General features: G+C 42.2%; 1 protein-coding gene across 2 annotated transcripts; it reads right to left on the bottom strand.

Annotated features, from left to right (window-relative positions):
• Positions 1 to 7,604: 7,604 nt before the first annotated feature.
• Positions 7,605 to 23,024, bottom strand: FOXL3 (forkhead box L3). 2 transcript variants are annotated; one of them, XM_056534782.1, is made up of 4 exons: positions 22,912 to 23,024; positions 20,813 to 20,981; positions 18,659 to 19,141; positions 7,605 to 7,720 (listed from the first exon to the last, which is right to left on the bottom strand). In XM_056534782.1, the coding sequence occupies exons 1-3, from the start codon at positions 23,016 to 23,018 to the stop codon at positions 18,680 to 18,682; spliced, it is 738 nt and encodes a 245-aa protein (XP_056390757.1). In that variant the 5' UTR covers positions 23,019 to 23,024; the 3' UTR covers positions 7,605 to 7,720; positions 18,659 to 18,679. The 2 variants fall into 2 exon arrangements, with proteins under 2 accessions (XP_056390757.1, XP_056390756.1); XM_056534781.1 differs by lacking the exon at positions 7,605 to 7,720 and having other exon boundaries at positions 16,722 to 19,141.
• Between the last annotated feature and the right edge of the window lie 365 nt (positions 23,025 to 23,389).

Genomic DNA, 23,389 nt, shown 5'->3' with positions numbered 1-23,389 from the left:
CTCCACACCGACTCACACTGTAAATAATATTGGAGCCTCCTTTGGACCACAAGCTGGAAGCAGGGAGGGATGACTGTTGTCAGACAGAAAAGAACAACTCAACTTCAGCAGCTGATAACTACTGGAAGGATTAAGATTTTCTAATAGAAGAAATTTACAAATCTGTTTAACTTTCTGAAGCCAGTTGATATATATATATATATATATATATATATATATATATATATATATATATATATATACTAGCTGAGTACCCGGCAGTTTTCCCTTCCTAATCATTGTTGGGAAGGAAAATAAACAAAGGAGGCAGCTTTTGACTTCATATCCTGTCCTCATATATTGTTGTCATATCCCAACCAACTATCCCGTCCTCCTATCCCGACCTCCTATCCTGACCTCCTATCCCTTCCTCCTATCCCTTCCTCCTATCCCGACCTCCTATCCCGTCCTCCTATCCCGTCCTCCTATCTCGACCTCCTATCTCATCCTCCTATCCCATCCTATCCCGTCCACCTATCTCATTAAATATACAGCTCCCAGAATTACTTAAAGGGGTACTCCACTGGAAAACATTTACTTTTATATCAACTGGTGCCAGAAAGTTAAACAGATTTTTAAATTACTTCTATTTAAAATCTTAATACTTACAGTACTTATAAGCTGGTGTATGCTCCACAGGAAGTTGCGTAGTTCTTTCCAATCTGACCACAGTGCTATTTGCTGACACCTCTGTCCATGTCAGGAACTGTCCAGAGCAGGATAGGTTTGCTATGGGGATTTGCTCCTACTATGGACAGTTCTTGACATGGACAGAGGTGTCAGCACAGAGCACTGTGGTCAGACAGAAAAGAAATTAAAAAAGAAAATAACTTCCTGTGAATCGCTTATACAGCAGCTAATAAGTACTGGAAGGATTAAGATTTTTAAATAGAAGTAATTTACAAATCTGTTTAACTTTGTAGCACCAGTTGATTAAAAAAAATTTTTTGCCAGTAGAGTACCCCTTTATGCAGTGGTGAGGTTATGCTGGGAGTTGTAGTTTCACTTACCATAACTGTAGAACTGACAAGCGACTACAGCTCTGATAGGACACAGAGAGGAGAATGTACAATGATATCAGTGACGTCTTCTCTATAGTCTTCCCTTATCTAATTCAGATGGTACATACCGCCTGGTCCAGCTAAATCTTCTCTCTGCAGAATGTGACGCCCAGACGTCTCCTCACTATGTCAGCGCATTCTCATCCTCTATATGAAAACAATTATTATTAGAAACCTGCCAGACATTGTATCCTCTAAATATAATACTACTATACACTATACTCTTTGATTATAAACCTTCCATACACCATACCCACTGAATATAATAATACCACACACTGTACATTCTGAATATAATACTACCATATACTGTACCCTCTGAATATTAATCTGCCACATACTGTACCCCTGAATATAATACTATCACATACTGTACCCCTGAATATAATACTATCACATACTGTACCCTCTGAATATAATACCAACACATACTGTACACTCTGAATATATTACTACCACCCACTGCGCCCTCTGAATATAATACTTAGAGATGAGCAAACTACAGTAAATTCAACTCGTCACAAACTTCTCGGCTCGGCAGTTGATGGCTTTTCCTGCATAAATTAGTTCAGCTTTCAGGTGCTCCCGTGGGCTGGAAAAGGTGGATATTGTCCTAGGAGACTCTTTCCTAGGAATGTATCCACCTTTTCCAGCCCACCGGAGCACCTGAAGGCTGAACTAATTTACGCAGGATAAGTCATCAACTGCTGAGCCGACAAGTTCGTGACGAATCAAATTTACTGTAAGTTCGCTCATCTCTAATAATACTACCACAAACTGCGCCCTCTGAATATAATACTACCACCCACTGCACCCTCTGAATATAATACTACCACAAACTGCGCCCTCTGAATATAATACTACCACAAACTGCGCCCTCTGAATATAATACTACCACCCACTGTGCCCTATGAATATAACACTACCACAAACTGCGCCCTCTGAATATAACGTTGCCATACAGTGCACCCTCTGAATATAATACCACAACCGCAGTAACACCCCTCAACATCCGTTAGCTGATGCTATTACCACGGGAGGGGGGTATTGGTGGTGTTGCTAGTGGATGATCGGGGTGCTACTACTGGGGAGGGGGTGTTGCTAAAGGATGATGAGGGTGCTACTGGCCATCCCCCCTGGCAGTATCACCCCCATCATCCATCGGCAGGATCATCCTCCTGGCAGGAGCACCGCCATCATCCACCATCAGGATCTGCTGATGGAGGTGCTGCTGGGGGGGGGGGGGTAGTTGCTGGCGGATGATGAGGGTGCTACTGCCAGGGGGGGGGGAGCATTAGGTAGGCAGCAGTTTCCCCACATTAGGTAGCATCTTTTCCCCACATTAGGCAGCATAGATTCCCCACATTTGGTACCAGTTTCCCCACATTAGGTAGGTACCAGTTACCCCATATTAGGTATCAATTTCCCCATATTAGGTAGCACAGATTCCCCACATTAGGTAGCAGTTTCCCAACATTCGGTAGCACAGATTCCCCACATTAGCTAGCATAGATTCCCCACATTAGGTAGCATAGACTCCGCACATTAGGTATCATAGACTCCGCACATTAGGTAGCATATACTACGCACATTAGGTAGCATAGACTCCCCACATTAGGTAGCATAGACTCCCCACATTAGGCCGCAGGTTCCCCACAATGCTTCAAAGTCTCCCCCCCCACACACACACACACACACATGCACACACACACACAAAAAAAACAACACATACAACACAGAGAGACACACACACAAACACACACACACAGTCAGAGAGTCACACACACACAGAGTCACACACAGAGTCACACACACACACAGAGTCACACAAACACACAGTCACACACAGAGTGACACAAATACACAGAGTCACACACACACTCAGAGAGTCACACAAACACACACACAGTCACACACATACACAGAGTCACACACACAAACATAGATAGCGACAGACAGACAGACAGACACACACACTCACCCATCCAGCGCAGCGATCCTTCTCACCGGGCGCAATGCGAGTGACGTAACTGACGTCCCCCTGCGCGGCCATGCGGTGTGACGTCAGGCCGGCGCAGACGTGGGAGCGGAGGCCGGGCACAGTACTGGTGAAGGTGAGGGGGGGGGCGTGATGACGGACGGGCGCACTGAAAGGGGGGGGGGGGTTGCTAACGGACGGGCGCACCGCACACACAGCACAGGGGGGGGGGGGGGGTGCTGACGGATGGGAGGCCGGTTGGGCACAGTAGGGGGGTGTCAGTGTAGCTGGGGAGGGGGTGTGGGTGCTGCGGAGCGTCTTGGTGTCACCCCATTAGGTTGGTGTCACCCGGTGCGGGCCGCACCCCCCGCACCCGGGTCGCAACGCCACTGCCAGGTATTGAAATATCTCCAGCTGTACGGAAGTTATGTGGGAACATACCTTTCCCATTGATTTGCATGGGACTTTAAACAAAAGCCCTGACCCTCACAAATGGGGGTAGTTAAGGGTTAAATTAACTATCCAATATTTTAAGTGGACATATAAGTAACATGTGACCAAGTATTATAGAAATATCTCCAGCCGTTTTGAAGTTATGCAGTAACATGTATTTCCCATTGACTTGTATGGGACTTTAAACATAAACCCCGCCCCTGGCAAATCAGGGTGGGTAAGGGTTAAATCACCTATCCTATGTTTGTTGTTGACATATACATAACATGCGTGCCAAGTTTCATGTTAGTATCTTTAGCTGTTTGGACGTGATTCTGGAACATACACAAATACATACACACACACACACACACACGTTGAGTTTTATATATATATAGATAAGTATACGTTTTTTTCCTGGAATACCCCTTTAACCCATATACTGCCTTAGACCACCAAGGATCCTTAGATTCACCCTTTCACTGTCTGATTTTAAAGGGGTATTCCCATCTAAACTTACAGGTCATGTCATGATATCCTTTCTCCTTTCCTCCCTTTGTTGACAGCTCATTGCCTAGGTTACAGACCACTCTAGAAGCGGTGGTTGTGCTGGTGTGTGTAGAGTAGAGTGGTGGTCTGTAACCTAGACAGTCTGAGATACATTTTTTTAATGGCCTCCAACAAACACAATTTTTTTATTCTAAATTAAAAATGTATTTTTAAATATATTTTTAAAGCTCCATTTTTCTGATACAGAGTACCTTGTCTCATACATATTTATAGCTCTTCTCTTGTGGCATGACAACATATAGTTGTCCCCAGATTCTGGCCTCATCTATCACTAAGCACTCTAATAAAACATTTTCATCGCTTGCTGACTATCCCTACACTGATTCAGACAGAAAATGTCTCATTTATTAAAAGTTTTAAAGTACCAGGAATTGGAACATTCCGTTGTGAGCTTTGTAGGATTCAGCATCTTTTACGAGAATCTCAGTCCATTACATAAAACTGTTGGGAATGTTATATTTCTGCGCCACAGCATTGGTTGAAAGTTCACCCGCTGAAGTTTAGTGCTTTAATTCTGTGTAGATTTAAAAATGTTAAATGTCAACTGTGTTCCAACCAGTGATGTGTAAAAATAAAACCATTATGTTGGGCCAATGCTTTTAGAGACCAGATGCCTAGGATTTTCATTAAATGAAATCACATTTATACTATACGTCAGGGTACCGGGGCTGTTTACTTGGAGTTTTTAGGCTTTCACTTCAGCAATGCCGAAGGACATAAATTCTTAGAAGCTCAAGGTACTGTTTTATATGAGGTGGATGCAGCTTGTACGATAAACATCAACAACAGCTTACATTTCAGCTTACAGTTTCTCACTTTGTTTCTCAATTAGTCCTTAAAGAGTACCTGTCATCAACTAAACTGTCCCTGACACTCACCAGCACTATTTCTGTCCTTATTTCTACTTAAGTCCTTCTGCTGTGTGTGAGGGAGGAAGGGGGATGGCCCGGCAGGCACGACATCATCTGAAGCCTGGCCGGGCTCACTTCCACCCTTCTTCCTCTCTCTCTCTCTCTCTCTCTCTCTCTCTCTCTCTCTCTCTCTCTCATTACATATATATATATATATATATATATATATATATATATATCTGTGTTTCACAACCATGGTGCCTCCAGCTGTTGCAAAACTACTACTACCAGCTTGAGGCACCCTATTTGTGAAACACTAATGTCCAAACTTATATGCCCATGTGAACATTAGCTCTTGTTTACTTATCCTCACTGCACGGTGCCCTGCTTGTCCTCCGTGCACAGAGCACCGCTTGTCCTCCGTGTACAGAGCGCCGCTTGTCCTCAGTGTACGGAGTGCCGCTTGCCCTCAGTGCATGGAGCCCCGCTTGTCCTCAGCGCATGGGGCGCCGCTTGTCCTCAGTGTACGGAGCCCTGCTTGTCCTCAGTGTACAGAGCCCTGCTTGTCCTCAGTGCACAGAGCCCTGCTTGTCCTCAGTGTACAGAGTCCTGCTTGTCCTCAGTGTACAGATCCCTGCTTGTCCTCAGTATACAGAGCCCTGCTTGTCCTCAGTGTACAGAGCCCTGCTTGTCCTCAGTGTACAGAGCCCTGCTTGTCCTCAGTGTACAGAGCCCTGCTTGTCCTCAGTGTACGGAGCCCTGCTTGTCCTCAGTTTACAGAGCGCTGCTTGTCCGCAGTGTACAGATCCCTGCTTGTCCTCAGTGTACAGAGCCCTGCTTGTCCTCAGTGCACAGAGCCAGGGACTCCTAGGGAGACAGCTAGTGGCCACATTTTCAAAATGAAAATACACCTAAAAGGAAGCATTTTTAAAAAATAAAATCCTATGAGAAAGTTGTTCTATAAACAATCAGCTATAACATATCAAAACATTTTTTTGATGAAAGGTACTCTTTAAGCACCCCAACAGTCTTGGTGTCAAGGTTTCCCCATAGATAAAACATATATGGCTGGGAAACTAAAACAGACCACGGATCAGACTCTTTGCTTTCATCATTTCTTTTTTTCAGGTCTCTGCAAACAGGTCCAGATACCAGCCATTGTCTAGATGTAAAGTAAAGTGGTTTGCTAAGCTTGGCTTTTATGTACCGGACCCTGATAGGCTTGATGTGGGCTCCCTGGACTATGGGACCTGGTTACAAGTGCAACTGGGGCAACCACTATAGCTAGTCCACTTCATATTACTGAGGCTTTGATCCTAATTAAGTCAATTGTGGGATTAAAGATGTTCTCCACTTTTGACAATTCCTGTTTGTTTGATGGTCCTTTGATATTGAGCTGATAACAAAGGGTCTGTCTGGTGGGACTCCCAATGATCAGCTGTAATCTGGGGGAAATTCTGATAGTATTATATTTTGCTGTAGTGCCTCCACAGGGGAAAATGGGCATTACATGGTACTTTCAATAGATTATTTGTGTAATGAAGGACAGGACAGGTCCTCCGGAGTGAGGTACACTCTTTGTGACGACTCTCTACTTTTACAGAGAGATAAGCATCCTGAAGAGTGGGACCTTTGATCCACTCAGGTACCAGGGCCCAGGCACCACTATTACTTCTGCACCCCCTACAGTTAGTACCCTAATTTCCTCCAGTTTTCCCCCATTTACGCACCTCTTATTTTCTGCTTTCCCTGTTCTTAGTCTGGAAAATCCTTATTCTGACCAGTCAGAGGTATCCACCAATCACCAATAATGACTTTCCCCTAAGGCTGTATTCACACGTTGCTGTTTTGTTGAGCTTTTGCCACAAAAGCTGCCAGGGGTTTACCATGATCACGGTAGAACTGTTATTGGTGAAAAAATGCACAATGAAACCACAACCTGTGAACTTCCATCCAGTGTATAACAATTGTTCACTGTACATGAACTATGTCCCTGCTTTTTACATTTTTGCTGCACTTAATAAAAATTATTATACAAATTTGACACATTTTTGCTAGTAAAAAAAATAAAAATTATATATATATATATATATATATATATATATATATATATATATTGTACTTTATTTTTGCTAGATCTCTTTGAGAACTTTTCTCCCAAGAAAAAATACAGGTCAGCTTGATTTGTATGTAAAATCTCTTTAACAGCAATAACCTCTACAGCACAGATCCTCGTGTGACACATTAATTTATGTTAATTTGCCTTTGTGCGGCATATGGCTCAGCCTGTAACTTTTCTAATAGAAAGCCGGTGATCCGTATCCATCTAGGAGCTGATGCCTGCTCAGGGGTGATACCATATTAATGTTAATATCAGTGATCGATCAGGAGATTTGCAAGAAAGGCATAAGAAATTAAATTCTAATTGCACAGGGAACGGTGTTTCCTGACTCCGACATTTAAATAAGGTCACGACGCCTGCACCTGGGCTATGTCGCTCGATATTAAATGCCATTCACTTGAGTCCTGTACAAAACCAGTGTGTGTGGTTGGCAGGATGAAAAAAGCGCAATGTGTGCCATCACTTTGTATGATTGATAGCCCATCATAAATGAAATGCCAGCAGTTATGTGTGCACATTTTTTATTACTACATTACAATAATGTAATATATAGAGCATGTTTGTGGCTTACAGGCATCAGTAGGAAAGGTTTCTTCCTACTCTTTCACATCTTGACAACCCGAAGCTTGACAACTCCATTTGGGTGAGTGGCTAACATGAAGAGTTCCTGTAATAAAGTATTAAAAGACTTTACAGGGACTTTGATTAAAATCCATAAACCGCCTTCAGAAAGCCATAATACATATGCTACAATACACACATTACACCTAGATACTCCCTAACCTTTTTCCATTAGCCTATAGTTATATAGGTTGTCCTCACTCAACCTACAGGGGGTCCAGATCCACACATGCTTAAAAACTTTTTTAAATAGAGTTAGTTGAGGTGGTCCTTGTATATTTGTCAGAATGGAGAAATGCTACTAAAAGTCAACTCTTACTCTTTAGGACCTAAGCCATCCATACATTATAAAGTCAGCCTATTGATTTCACTAGGCAACATGCAGTGCTTCATTTCACCTGAGGTGGCACTGTAGGAAAACTAAACTCTTCCTGTCAAGTTTCCCATGGATTACAGCTGATCACTTGAGATCACAGCAGCAGGACACCCTTTGATAAGCTTCTGATGGGGAACCCTCTGACCATAAAGTGATTTTTTTCCAAATAGGATAACACTTATAAAGTGGCTGTGAAAAGCTCTTCAGCTCCAATATAGATGAGGCCATTTTCTCAGAATTGTTAGATTTTGACCCAGTTCCATAGTATCATTATGCTTATGCATGCATATTGTAAAGATGTAAAGTACATATTATACATATTACACTCGTTGCTACTGGTTATTCTTGACCTCTTACATGCAGGTTTTAATGGAAACACTTGAAAGTCATTCACCTTGTTGACTGTATGGAAGAAACTGTGGGTAGAGAAAGTGGGCAGTTGCTGTATGTAATATTTTTCTTTTGGGGGGGGGGTAGCTAACAACAAGGAAGGGACGGTGTGGGAGCAAATATTGTATATTTTCATATATTATAATCATATTTTAGATGAGATATTCCATATCTAATAACCTAATAATAGTTCATATTAATAAAGTGCTTTTAAAAGGAAAATCCAGCCACTTGTTAAAACTGAGGGAAGAGTCTAGATAAAATCAGTCTTCTTCCCCCTCTGGCAGACAGGAAATAAAAGATAATTATGCCAACACCTGGCTGTGGGAAAGATGACTGAGCATGTGTGTTCTCTAGCAGTCAGCTCAGAAGGGGACATGTAGTACATTGCTACTCACTTTGTACATCAGGTGGTGCAACAGTATATAAGTAAATGCCATAACACTTCACTGGATCATTTCTTTTCAAGAGTATTTAAAAGGCAAATAATATTAATGATATTTAGTTGGAAAACCCCTTTAATTTTGTTAACTCTAGTCTTCAACCCCTTAAGGACCAAGCCCATTTTGACCTTAAAGGGGTACTCCGCCCCTAGACATCTTATCCCCTATCCAAAAGGATAGGGGATAAGATGTCAGATCGCCAGGGTCCCGCTGCTGGGGACCCCTGGGATCTCTGCTGCGGCACCCCGCTATCATTACTGCACAGAGTACACTCGCTCTGTGCGTAATGATGGGCGATACAGGGGCCGGATCATCGTGACGTCACAGCCCACCCCCTTAATGCAAGTCTATGGGAGGGGGCGTGATGGCCACCACGCCTCCTCCTATAGACTTGTATTGAGGGGCGGGCCGTGATGTCACAAGAGGCGGAGCCGTGATGTAACAATGCTCCGGCCCCTGTCATTACGCACAGATGGAGTGTGCTCTGTGCAGTAGTGATAGCGGGGTGCCGCAGCGGGACCCCGGCAATCTGACATCTTATCCCCTATCCTTTGGATAGGGCATAAGATGCTAGGGGCGGAGTACCCCTTTAAGGACCAGGCCAATTTTATTTTTGCATTTTAGTTTTTTCCTCCTCGTCTTCTAAAAATCCTATCTCTTCATATTTTCAACCACAGACTAGTATAAGGGCTTGTTTTTAAGTTGGTATGGCGCAACCAAAAAAATACTATTTGTGTGGGGAAATTTAAAAGAAAACCGCAATTTAACAAATTTTGGAAGGTTTCGTTTTCACGCCGTACAATTTACGGTATGATATGTAAATATGATGGGTCAATATGATTAAAATGATACTCATGATTACATACTTTTCTATTATTGTTGCACTTAAAAAAAAATCACAAACTTTTTAAACAAATCCCTCTATTCTGACGACCTATAACTTTTTCATTTTCCGTATAATCGGTAGTATGAGGGCTCATTTTTTGCGCCATGATCTGTACTTTTTATTGATACATTTGTGTATATAAAACTTTTATTAATATTTATAATTTTTTTAAATAAAATGTGACAAAAAAGCAGCAATTTTGCCCTTTTTTACGTTCACGCCGTTCACCGTACGGGATCAATAACACTATATTTTAATGGGTCAGACATTTACGCAAGCAGCAATACCAAATATGTTTATTCATTATTTTTGTTTACTCTTTATGGGTTAAAATGGGAAAAAAGGGCATTTTACATTTTTATTGGGGGAGGGGATTTTTCAAATTTTTTAAACTTTTTCCTTTACTTTTTTTACTTTTATTTTTACACTTTTATAGTTCCCATAGGGGACTATTTATAGAAATCCTTATAGCAATCTATACTGTTCAATTCTATGCATAGGGCATAGCACTGATCAGTGTTCTCGGTCATCTTCCGCTCGATCTCAGACCAGAGCAGAAGACCCGTGAATGGCAGCGGAAGCAGGTGAGGGGACCTCCGTGCACCGTTCTGGATGGTCGGATCCCCACGGAAGCACTGCGTGCAATCCGATCATCCCTATTTCTGACCGCACTCCCGCAGAAGCCGTGAGCTGTATTGATCACGGCAACAGAGAGGTTAATGCCAGACATTCATGCGATCGCAGATGTCGGCCATTACTGGTGGGTCCCTGGCTGCGATCAACACCCGGGACCAGCCGTGCATGACCTGAGCATCGCTCTGATGCTCGGGGTCAAGTACATGACGTAAATGTACGTCCTGGTGCACTAAGTTCACCGTACCAGGACGTACATTCACGTCCTTGGTCGTTAATGGGCTGATATGCACAGTTAATAAATCAAAGCAACCTGTATATCTGTTACTTGACATTGACATAACATTCATAATATACATGGGGGGAAGGGGGTTCAACAACTAGAATTTAGGATGACAGAACTCAACATGACAACAACTTAAAAAAAACATAATTCTGTACAGAGGCTTCTTCATGACCCACTGACCTTGATTGATAGATCTCTCTCTTTACCAAAGAGGGGAAAATCTATCAATCAAGGCTGGAGGGGCGGGGACCAACCCAATGACTTGTGGTCCAGGTAACATAAAAGTGATGGCAGCTTCCCTTTAACATCTATAAGTAGGGCTACATAGGCCACTTTCCTTAAAAACATACTACTTACTGTAGCTTACCAGACACTTTTAAGAAATTCTGTATTTCCATCATCACTAGCATATACTGTCACTTTTTGTTTCATGGGGGTCCAACTGCTTCAATGATCCTTAGAAGAAAGGCTATGTTCACATGTAGTTTTTTGGACCTTATTTTGAGGCATAAAACATATTTACGCCTTCACAAAAATTTCCAAAAAATAAAGAAAAAATGCCTGTTGTGAAGGAGAACAGGTACCAGAGGTCCACCACATCAGAGTACTATGGTATATCCTTGTATTAAATGGACACTCTCATAAAAACTTTTTTGCTATTGCACTCCTTATGGTAAATAAAAACATCTTTCTAATGTACTTTGTTTTAAAAAAATAAGTTTTCTATGTTTTATTTGTGTTTAATAAAGCTGTCACTAGGCGTCTCCCTACTTGTCAAGAGCAAATTTCACCCCATCTCTTGCACAGACTTTGGACTCTTGCTGGCCTGGCAGAAGTCCAAAATCAGGAAATGCAGTCTGGAGTGCTGAGGGCGGGGGGGGGGGTGCAATCTTAGCCAATCATTGCTCATCTCACACTGAACTGCTATGGGCTGTGTGCAGCAGAGTGAGGGAGGAAGTTCTCCCCTGTATGGCTACAGATGATGTCACGCCTGCTGGGGAACGCCCATTCCCAGTCTGTGAATTTGACTGAGACTGAGCAGAAAATACAGAGCAATATCTAGGTAGAAAACTAAAAAAAATATAAAAATAAAGGCAGGGGGTGGTTTATTATGATGGGGTGGTGATCTGGGAGGATTATAAAATTTAACAAGATCATGACAGGTACTCCTTAACATTTTAAATAAGCACACCCCCACAATGTCTAGCTCAACAGTGGTCCATATGGGTGCATCCATACTGTTTATGCCCTGTACAATGTATTCACCTGGAAAGCAGAATATCCATGGACCCTCATTAATCTAATATGTGACTTTTTTTTTTTGGCTTTTTCTGACTAATATATATTGGTATACTTCTTTTTTTTAGTTTTACTAAATAAAATTGTGTAATTTACTCTGCTATTCTATCCAGGGGAAACTTCAAAAACAGTGTACCACGCTGAATAAACTTTTTAAACATGGGAGCCTATGGGGACAGATAACATTGTATAGCTATACAGTGGAATCCATTGAAAGTATACTGTATGTCAGGAAATATTCATGACACATACCACTAACATATACTGTGAGTTTCGTGTGAATCTTCCAAAACTTTGCTGCATAATTAGGCAGATTGCTCATCAGGAGAATAGGAAAGCTAAGTGACAGCCTCCTAGGAACTACGGTATGTATTAAATGAAGAATGGGCCGAACAGATGTTTTGGCAGAAGAGTAAAACTCAAGGACTTGTATTTGCACATGCAATTTCGGGAATATGTTTAAGAGAACAAATTAAAAAGCTAAATTAGAATTTTTATCAATTTAACAAATAATGCCTCCACGACAGCAACAGAGAGATCTAAGACACTGTTACGCCTAGCGCTCCGGGTCCCCGCTCCTCCCCGGAGCGCTCACGGCGTCTTTCTCCCTGCAGCTCCCCGGTCAGTCCCGCTGACCGGGAGCGCTGCACTGTCATGGCCGTTTGGGATGCGATTCGCACAGCGGGACGCGCCCGCTCGCGAATCGCATCCCAGGTCACTTACCCGTTCCCGTCCCCTGCTGTCATGTGCTGGCGCGCGCGGCTCCGCTCTCTAGGGCGCGCGCGCCAGCTCCCTGAGACTTAAAGGGCCAGTGCACCAATGATTGGTGCCTGGCCCAATTAGCTTATTGGCTTCCACCTGGTCCCTGACTATATCTAACCTCCTCCCATGCACTCCCTTGCCGGATCTTGTTGCCCTTGTGCCTAGTGAAAGCGTTTTGTGTGTCTAAAGCCTGTGTACCAGAACTTCTGCTATCCACCCTGACTACGAACCTTGCCGCCTGCCCCCGACCTTCTGCTACGTCCGACCTTGCTTCTGTCTACTCCCTTGTACCTCGCCTATCATCAGCAGTCAGAGAGGTGAGCCGTTGCTAGTGGATACGACCTGGTCACTACCGCCGCAGCAAGACCATCCCGCTTTGCGGCGGGCTCTGGTGAAAACCAGTAGTGACTTAGAACCGGTCCACTAGCGCGGTCCTCGCCAATCCCTCTCTGGCACAGAGGATCCACTACCTGCCAGCCGGCATCGTGACAGTAGATCCGGCCATGGATCCCGCTGAGGTCCCTCTGCCCTATATCTCTGATATCACCACGGTGGTCGCCCAGCAATCCCGACAGATCGCCCATCTAACCCACCAGCTGTCGGAAATGTCCACCATTGTGCACCAACTTCAGTCGCAACTTCAGTAGCAATCATCTCCTCCGCCAGCTCCTGCACCCCTTCCGCAGCGAGTGGCCACTCCTAGCCTCCGCCTGTCCTTGCCGGACAAATTTAATGGGGACTCTAAGTTTTGCCGTGGCTTCCTTTCGCAATGTTCCCTGCACATGGAGATGATGTCGGACCAGTTTCCTACTGAAAGGTCTAAGGTGGTTTTCGTAGTCAGCCTTCTGTCTGGAAAAGCCCTGTCATGGGCCACACCGCTCTGGGACCGCAATGACCCCGTCACTGCCTCTGTACACTCCTTCTTCTCGGAAATTCGAAGTGTCTTTGAGGAACCTGCCCGAGCCTCTTCTGCTGAAACTGCCCTGCTGAACCTGGTCCAGGGTAATTCTTCTGTTGGCGAGTACGCCATACAATTCCGTACTCTTGCTTCTGAACTATCCTGGAATAATGAGGCCCTCTGCGCGACCTTTAAAAAAGGCCTATCCAGCAACATTAAAGATGTTCTGGCCGCACGAGAAACTCCTGCTAACCTGCATGAACTCATTCATCTAGCCACTCGCATTGACATGCGTTTTTCTGAGAGACATCAAGAGCTCCGCCAGGAAAAAGACTTAGATCTCTGGACACCTCTCCCACAGTCTCCACTGCAATCTGCGCCTAGGCCTCCCACCGAGGAAGCCATGCAAGTGGATCGGTCTCGCCTGACCCTGGAAGAGAGGAATCGCCGTAAGGAAGAGAATCTTTGTCTGTACTGTGCCAGTACCGAACATTTTTTGGTGGATTGCCCTATCCGTCCTCCACGTCTGGGAAACGCACGCTCGCACCCAGCTCTCGTGGGTGTGGCGTCTCTTGATGCTAAGTCGGCTTCTCCACGTCTCATGGTGCCTGTACGGATTTCTACTTCAGCCAGCTCTTCCCTCTCAGCCGTGGCCTGCCTGGACTCTGGTGCTTCTGGGAATTTTATTCGGGAGTCCTTGGTGAATAAATTCCGCATTCCGGTGACCCGTCTTGTCAAGCCACTCCACATTTCCGCGGTCAACGGAGCCAGGTTGGATTGCACCGTGCGTTACCGCACGGAGCCCCTCCTAATGTGCATCGGACCTCATCACGAGAAAATTGAATTTTTGGTCCTTCCCAATTGCACTTCCGAAATTCTCCTTGGACTACCCTGGCTTCTACACCATTCCCCAACCCTGGACTGGTCCACTGGGGAGATCAAGAGTTGGGGTCCCTCTTGTTCCAAGGACTGCCTTAAACCAGTTCCCAGTACTCCCTGCCGTGACCCTATGGTTCCTCCTGTATCCGGTCCCCCTAAGGTCGTTAGGGACTCTGCCTGCCACAGAAAATGCCTCTCCCCCCCTCCCAGTCCCTTCAGGCAAGCCTCTGTGTCCCCTCATGGCTCCCGTCCTTGTGTCTCCCTGCCCCGTGCCAAGCTTCACCCTCTGCCCTCCCTCCCCATTCCTACTCCTGCTGTACTGCCTGCCATTGAGGAAACCATCCATTCCTTCCCGGTGTCCTCATCCCAGGGGAGGCAGTCACCGGACAAAAAAAAGGGGAGACCTAAGGGGGGGGGTACTGTTACGCCTAACGCTCCGGGTCCCCGCTCCTCCCCGGAGCGCTCACGGCGTCTTTCTCCCTGCAGCTCCCCGGTCAGTCCCGCTGACCGGGAGCGCTGCACTGTCATGGCCGTTGGGGATGCGATTCGCACAGCGGGACGCGCCCGCTCGCGAATCGCATCCCAGGTCACTTACCCGTTCCCGTCCCCTGCTGTCATGTGCTGGCGCGCGCGGCTCCGCTCTCTAGGGCGCGCGCGCGCCAGCTCCCTGAGACTTAAAGGGCCAGTGCACCAATGATTGGTGCCTGGCCCAATTAGCTTATTGGCTTCCACCTGGTCCCTGACTATATCTAACCTCCTCCCATGCACTCCCTTGCCGGATCTTGTTGCCCTTGTGCCTAGTGAAAGCGTTTTGTGTGTCTAAAGCCTGTGTACCAGAACTTCTGCTATCCACCCTGACTACGAACCTTGCCGCCTGCCCCCGACCTTCTGCTACGTCCGACCTTGCTTCTGTCTACTCCCTTGTACCTCGCCTATCATCAGCAGTCAGAGAGGTGAGCCGTTGCTAGTGGATACGACCTGGTCACTACCGCCGCAGCAAGACCATCCCGCTTTGCGGCGGGCTCTGGTGAAAACCAGTAGTGACTTAGAACCGGTCCACTAGCGCGGTCCTCGCCAATCCCTCTCTGGCACAGAGGATCCACTACCTGCCAGCCGGCATCGTGACAGACACATTAACATAGTAATAAACTAATGTACATTACAGCTCATCTGTAAAACTTAGCCCCTCAGTCAACCCCTACTGTCAAATTCTTAAAGGGGTAGTGTGGTTTCAGAAAAAATGAAGGTTACTGTATCTTGAAAAGTTATAGAAACTTCCAATAAATTTTCTCTATCAAGTCTGCTTGCTGTCATTCAATAGGAACCCTGATTGTTTATTTTTAGAGGATAAAAACCTATCTGGGTCATGTGATCTTGTAGGTAAAATTATGCAACATCATTCACCGGGAGGTAAACAATGAACATTAAAAGACCACAAGCAAAGATCTTGAAAAAAGAAAAGAAATAGCTTCAAAAAGTTTATTATAACATTATAAACTTTTTTTATTTTTATTTTTTTGCTGAAACCAGAATACCGCTTTAATTTTTTTAATTTTTTTTACTTTTTTTTTTCATACTAAGAGTTATTTATAGAATAGATGGGTAGCACCTTCTGCCCCACAAGGGGCGCTCAGCTTTTCTAGAACCCTGAACAGAAAATCTGATTAGTTGTGCAGTCACACTATATAAAGCACTTGAGAAAGCTGGATGACCGACCACACAGCTGTTTAAGATATGACCCCGGAGTCCACCAGTTTGGTGTCTATGAAGAATTATATTTACTGGTGATTTTTTTTTTTTTTTGGGAGGGGATCTTTACAATAAAGGTAGTACAGCAATACAGTAATGTATATACATAGTAAGACATATAAAGACACATATATCTTGAATTGCACACATCAAACACTGATGTCCGGCCTCGCATGCTGCCTATATCATATTAACACATGTCTCTTTCTAAAATAACCTAGAAAAATAGATGTCTGTCTCTATAATAACATATTCAATAACTTAATTTATATTATACAGCTCTATGGGAATCAGTCTGACTATTTATTGACTATTTATTGTGGTGGTCATGTGCCAGAGTTATAGCCCCCATTGCTAATATGTTAATGTCATTGTTTGAGAAATGGAGGTGGGATACAGCTTTCCTAGTTTCCCTGCCTCCAACCTCCTTGGTCAGATATGCCCTCACTTCTCTTAAATTGGCATAAATTTAGAGGCTATGACCATGTAACCTCTCTCCTATTCTAGCAAAGAGCATGTGCCGCTCCCCCGCTAAAAGTCAGGTGTAGCGAGGGAGCGGCACCTGGGCACTGCTACAATTGGAGAGCGGTCACGTGATCATAGACTCTCATGTTATTAGGACGTGAAAGGGAAGATATATGCCAATTTAAGAGATGGGAGGTCATATCTGAACAAGAAGGACAAAGGCAGAGGGGCTCAGAAAGTTTGCTCCCTCCTCCATTGCGCAAAGGATGGCATTAACATATTAGCAATTGGGGCTAAATCTCTGACAAGTGATGCATAACTTTACCCGCACTATAACCCTGTGTATTGGGCCAGCTGTCAGTTTCCCTTTAAAGAGCCACATGCAATGTAAAAGGGAAAGGACTGCATAAAAAGGATGTTTTGAGGGGCATTCCTAGGTGGTCCTTGGGCAGAGATTCAATGTTTTGCCAAGCATGCACACTGTAGTATAAAATCTGCCTAAAAACAGGATTTCTGATGAAGCCTAGAGCCCAGTAGTTCCTTATATTCCCAATGACGTCAAACTAAAAAGATATCTGTTGTATCTGTTTACCATATGTCAGATAAGAAAAGGTTTCTCTATTGAATGACTGCGTGAGGAATTGGGGAACGCCTTTATCCTTTTTTACTCCTGGTGGAGAGACTATTTTTACTGATGAGTTGTTTGGGTCTTATCTCTGTATAGGTGCTTAAGCTTTCTTGTGCCTTTTATGACATGGAGGAAGCCAAGTGGTCCATAGTAGATTGAGCAGAAAACATTTTCGCCTTGATGGCATTGCAGAGACATTAGTTTGTAAGATACTTTACCAATTATACTGCATAGTATTGAACCAAACAGAGCAAATGGATTACAAACTTAATCATCTTTTGGCTAGAATCACACAGTGCTGTTTTTGATTTTTTTTCTGGGAGTGGATTTAGGAAAAGAAGTATAAAGGCCTCATTCAAATGAACCTGACTGTAGGAGGAGTCACTCTGTATTCAGCCATCTGGTGCAACATTATATATCTGTACAACAGTATATTACAATGATGTTCTCCTATGGAAGCAATTGCACCACATGCGATAAAGAGTGCAGGTTTTTCCTATGGTTTGGTTATATTCACAAAAATGTTGGCCGAAATTAACTTTCAGTAGGAGACGAGTGGGTGTACAATAAACAGTAGGGACCCTTTTACCACGCTATATAAAGAGTCATATGGCCAAATGCATGAGGTCTTATCCTTCCTTCATACTTTTCTTCCTTTTAGGATCTACAAACTCAAACTAATTATGATCCTGGCGGCAGAATATGTCCAAAAATATGGGGGCCACTTCTGAGCCCATGACTTGCATGCCGACGATGGCAATTTGGAGAGGGAGTTGCCAGAAGTCCCAAACAAGTCTTTCACTAGCAACTCTGTCTCCTGACAAAATAGTCTGCAAGCAAGTCATGGGTTAATATTTTCTTACACAATGTTCCACCAGGAGCATGATTAGAGGTACCTCTAAACCACCCTGTGTAAACTTGGCCCTCATGGTCAACATGGCTAAAGTACCTTCAACAGCCAATAGCTGCTAAGAGCAAAACTTAGGAACAGAGCCTGGTCCTCCCACTATGAATGTGTACCACATCTAGAGGGTCAATAACTTGACCCTTGTAAAAATGTAGAACTTACAGGATAGTTGGTGTTTTTAGTTTTCAAGAAAGTATGCATCCATCAACCTATGTTGTCACAAAGTTTGGCATTCGACTTCTTTCTATGTACTACTTTATCATTCTTAGCCCTTTTTATGCTTGTTTGTGATTTTTTTTTATACCCCAATGCAACTTCATTTAAATGTGAATGAATCAATAAACCAAATGGAGTTATTGAAGTGTTCAGTCCCAAATATTTACTTGATAAGGTTTCGTCAAATGTCATAGACTCCAGAGGTGGAAATTCCCCGACTGTGAGTCCAAAAGATGGAATTTGTTCTCAAGGATATTATGTTGTGGTCTCAAGATCGGTAAAGGGTCTGGAGATGATAAAATATAATCAATACTAAATTTGATCTCTTCTGTTTTGCCAAGGCCTGAGCTTGTCTGACTCTGTTTGTTGCCAGAGAACCTGATGTCGGTGTTCACCGGTCTGGTTCTTGGTTCAGTTCTGTTTTCTTGGCCAGTCGCCATTTGTTCTGAAGACCCCATCAAGGAAAATTCTCCAGAGTGATGGTGTCTAGCCAGGCTTTGTTTTCTATCTTTCTGGGATTTTTTTATATTTCGTCTCCTCCGTCTTCTTTTATAGTTCCCGTTTTCAAAAAGGTCAAGCATCGACTCGCAGCCCAAAGCAAAAGACCAATAGTTTCCTTTCCCCTTGTCATTTCCTTCTGTTCTTGGAACCTGTAGGTAGATAGAAGAAGCTGTAAGGAGTCAAAAAGATGACACAAGTACTACCCTGTTTATCAAGGAATCCGAATCTAAAATAAACTTTGGAAAACGTGGGTTTGGATCTTTCCTCAACAAATTGATCACTCATTTTAAATAATAGAATTACGAGATACAATGCTAATATATAAAAATTGTTTTTTATTTTTCTTTCTGATTTATACAAACTACTAACAAAAAAAACAAAAAAAAACAAAGGTATGTTTTAACATTTCAATAAAAAAATAACTAATTTTAACCATTCTCAGTATATATTACTCTCAGGATCTTAACATTTATTATTTCTTTGACTTTGCCAAAATGGAATTGGGAAAGCATGAATATAATGTAGACTTTTACTTCTCCTTGTGAGATCCATTTTTGGCTCAAAAAGTGCATCAAAAAATGCATGTGTCTTTCCAGCCATAGAGTATGTTCACACTGGATGATTGGGCTGCGGATTTAGTGCAGAATGTTCCTATTGAATTTAATTTGGAAGTCAAATTCTGCAGCAAAATTTGATACGCTGGTTTCTTTATTCACCCCAAGAAAAGTTACAATGGGGTCAAGAAAGAAACCAGCTTATGAAGATCCTTAACCCGTCGGTGCTGTGATTTCTGGACTTTGCATATACTAACACTAGGCTGGCTGCCTGGGGGTTTCACATGCACGGAGGTTGGTCCCCGATGCTGTCTCACGCCAATTCTTGAATATATTTATATATATATATATATATATATATATATATATACACACACACATTTTTTTGAAAGCCACAAAGCTTCTCCTCAACCTGGTGATATAATGTCATGGGGGGGGGGGGAAGATTTATCAAAACCAGAGAAAAGTTCCCCAGTTGCCCCTAGCAACCAAACAGATTACGTCTTTTATTAATTTAAAGGCCTTTATAAACATTAAGAAGCAATCCAATTGGTTGCTATGGGCAACTGGTCAACTTTTCCTCTGCACAGGTTTTGATAAATCTCCTCCATGGTGAAGAGAATGGTGACCACAGGTTGAGTACATGTATACGGGTCACATGTGTCTCTTATATTCTCTATAATAGTAGGAGATTTATATTATTGCTTATATTGTCATTTTTTATAAAACTTTAATACCTTACCTTTTTGAAGAGTAGGAGGGAATGTATTGCCCACTATTAGTTGACCGACATGAATTCTCCTCATCCTTTTCTTAAAGGATGCTTCTATGTGATATATCATGTTCTGCAGCAGCTGGGGCATGGTGCTAGAAAATGAGCACTGCGGCAGTGCTGATGAATGGGGAGCAGTACAGGATCCACAAAACATGTTTATTGTTTATTCCCCTTTTGGTACCATACAATACATTGTAGAGATATAGTACACTGCATTATAGAGCTGAACTGGGTGTTGTGTAAACCAGTGTTTCCCAACCAGTTCACCACCAGCTGTTGCAAAACTACAACTCCCAACATTCCTGGACAGCCTTTGGCTGTCCAGGCATGCTGGGAATTGTTGTTTTGCAACAGCTGGAGGCACCCTGGTTAGGAAACACTGGCGTTAAACTGAGTTCCATTATGTAGTTAGTTTACGTACATATATATATATATATGACACATTGTGAAACTGAGCTCTGCTACATCTGACAGATTTGGCTCCTTCTTACCTTCACAAAGCAGCTGTTGAGCGACAAGTTGTGTCTTATGGAGTTTTGCCAGGCTCTTTGGTTTGATCTGTAGTAAGGGAATTTCTTCATGATAAAGTCATATATACCGGACAGGGTAACTTTGCTGTCAGGACTCTGTTGGATGGCCATGGCGATCAGCGCAATGTAACTAAAACACAAACAGACATCAAGTGAATGATATAAAGATGATATAAAGTTTGGTGGTGACTGACCATAGTTATGGATCTACCTAAAGTTATCTGTGGACTGGAATCTGGAACTCCCCAGCTCTGCTGTGGAACTACAACTCCCAGCCCACGGGTTCAGAATTGAGAATCTCTCACTGCATTTTTATATTTTGTATTAATATCCCAGGTGAAGACCACATTGGCATGTAGTATGGTATAACAATAGAATACAAAGTGATAAAATGGAGCAATGTTGAGTGTGTCCTTTGGCATAGGGTTGAGCATGTCAAATGTATTATAAAGAAAAAGTTTATTGGCATGTTCAGTTCTGCAGCATCTAATTTGACATAGAAAAGAAGATGTCATATACATGTCGAATAAAAGAACATGTCGTATACATGTCGTATAAAAGAACATCTGTCCAGTCACCTAACAAAATGGAAGAATATTTACCAGTCAAAAAGTTAAGAAAAACTGCTACTCTTGTGTAAGTGAGACAACAGCATTTTATATGTAAGGAGGGACAATACTGATCATCGCTAAAGATGTAGTAAGATTAGGCAATTGATGGTGAAGTAAAAAAAAAAAAAAAAAAAAATATATATATATATATATATATATATATATGAAAAAGGGGAAGCGGGACAGTACTGCAAAGCAGGGACTTTAAGTCCTGGTTGGGTGCTACGCTTCAACGGGTTCAAACTCCAAAACCCTCCTTCAACAAAGTCCAAACAAGAAGCGGCACTCCGGAATACAAAAAAATAATTGACTTTATTCACCCATTAAGCATGTGCTTCAAGCGTGAATAAAGTCACTTATTTTTTTGTATTCCGGAGTGCCGCTTCTTGTTTGGACTATATATATATATATATATATATATATAAAAGTATTTTAATATATTAAATATGTGCAGATTCTGCTTTAACTATGACAACAATGATTATTATTATTTCTAGATTATTATGTGCATTAAACATGTCAGAAATTTCTGCCACCTTTCTATTCATCTGAAATATCCACATTCAGATTCAGATGCAGCAAATCTGCCATGTGAACACTCACAAAGAATATAAATAATTTGAGAAGTTCCTTTGATTTCTGTAAACTATTATTTTATGATAATTTTTTTTATTTACTCCGAAATTAAAACTTTTTTTAGACATGCTATAGGCCACTATAAATGAATAAATGTCACATATTTTTTCCCTTATTGTATTGTTATTACTAGTAATAATAATAATAATAATAACAACAACAATAATTGCATAAGGATTGTCAAAATTATACGAATAAAAATTATTTTTGATGCTTTATGGATCACTTTGAATTATGATTAAAAAAGTAAATGATTGCAAATAGAAATAACATATTATCAATAATGATAACAATAAGTATTATTAATTTAAATATAATAGTAATAATACTTATTATCATCATTATTATAACATAATATTATATATATATATATATATATATATATATATACATATATATATATATATATATATATATAATTATTTAAGATGCTCTATATAACACTAAAACATTATTATTATTATTATTATTATTATTATTATTAACAGCATTGCCCTTATTATTAGCATTCTCATTTTCATTGTAAACATATCATAAAGTTAGACAGATATTATTTTAGGTGTTGTGTATCCCTGCATATTTTATTACAATATTGTCATTATTACTGCTGCTTTTTTAAAAAGAAAACATGTTAAAATACATACATTTTGAAATAATAATAATATTAATAGTACAAGAGAACTTTTTGAGAGGCCACAATCAAACAACATTTATTGTTTGATGACGTGGAGCAACTTGAAAAAGGGCAACTACTTTCAAAAATATTAGAAAAAAAATTAATAATGAAAAAAAAATTGTATAGATATATCTTACCTATAGGCCGGCCTGGTACACTTCTTTTCCTCATCCGAGCTGCAGGTTGGATACTCATCTCCATCATAGTTAAAGCAATTATATGGGTACTGAGTATGGTCGAACATGGTGCAGGTTCCTGAATATGGATGTAAAGTGGCTTCTGTATTTGTGCAGGGTCCTGTTTGTTTCGGCTCCTGTAAGGGGGGGGGATGAGATGCTCTACTGAGCTGGTCTCCCAATGTACTCCCCTCCCTCTGACTTGAGTACGAGGTTGTTCACTGGAAATTCCTAAACTCCCAGACAGCTAGTCTGTTGGGATATTTTGTTTTGCATCCAATCTGGTTATAGGAGAGGCAGGGAAAATCTTGATTAAATTGGTCGGGTCTATTGTGAACCTTTGAACTCTATGACTTTGAATGCCGCTCTCTGGGTGGTCCTCCTGATGTAGTCACAAAAGATGTTGGTGCTGAGCATAAATACTTTCCCCTCTATATAA

Source organism: Hyla sarda, chromosome 8 (genome assembly GCF_029499605.1).
Source record: "Hyla sarda isolate aHylSar1 chromosome 8, aHylSar1.hap1, whole genome shotgun sequence".
Classification (NCBI taxonomy): domain Eukaryota; kingdom Metazoa; phylum Chordata; class Amphibia; order Anura; family Hylidae; genus Hyla; species Hyla sarda.
The sequence above is the reverse complement of the archived record's forward strand: the minus strand, read 5'-3'. Positions and strand labels throughout refer to the sequence as shown.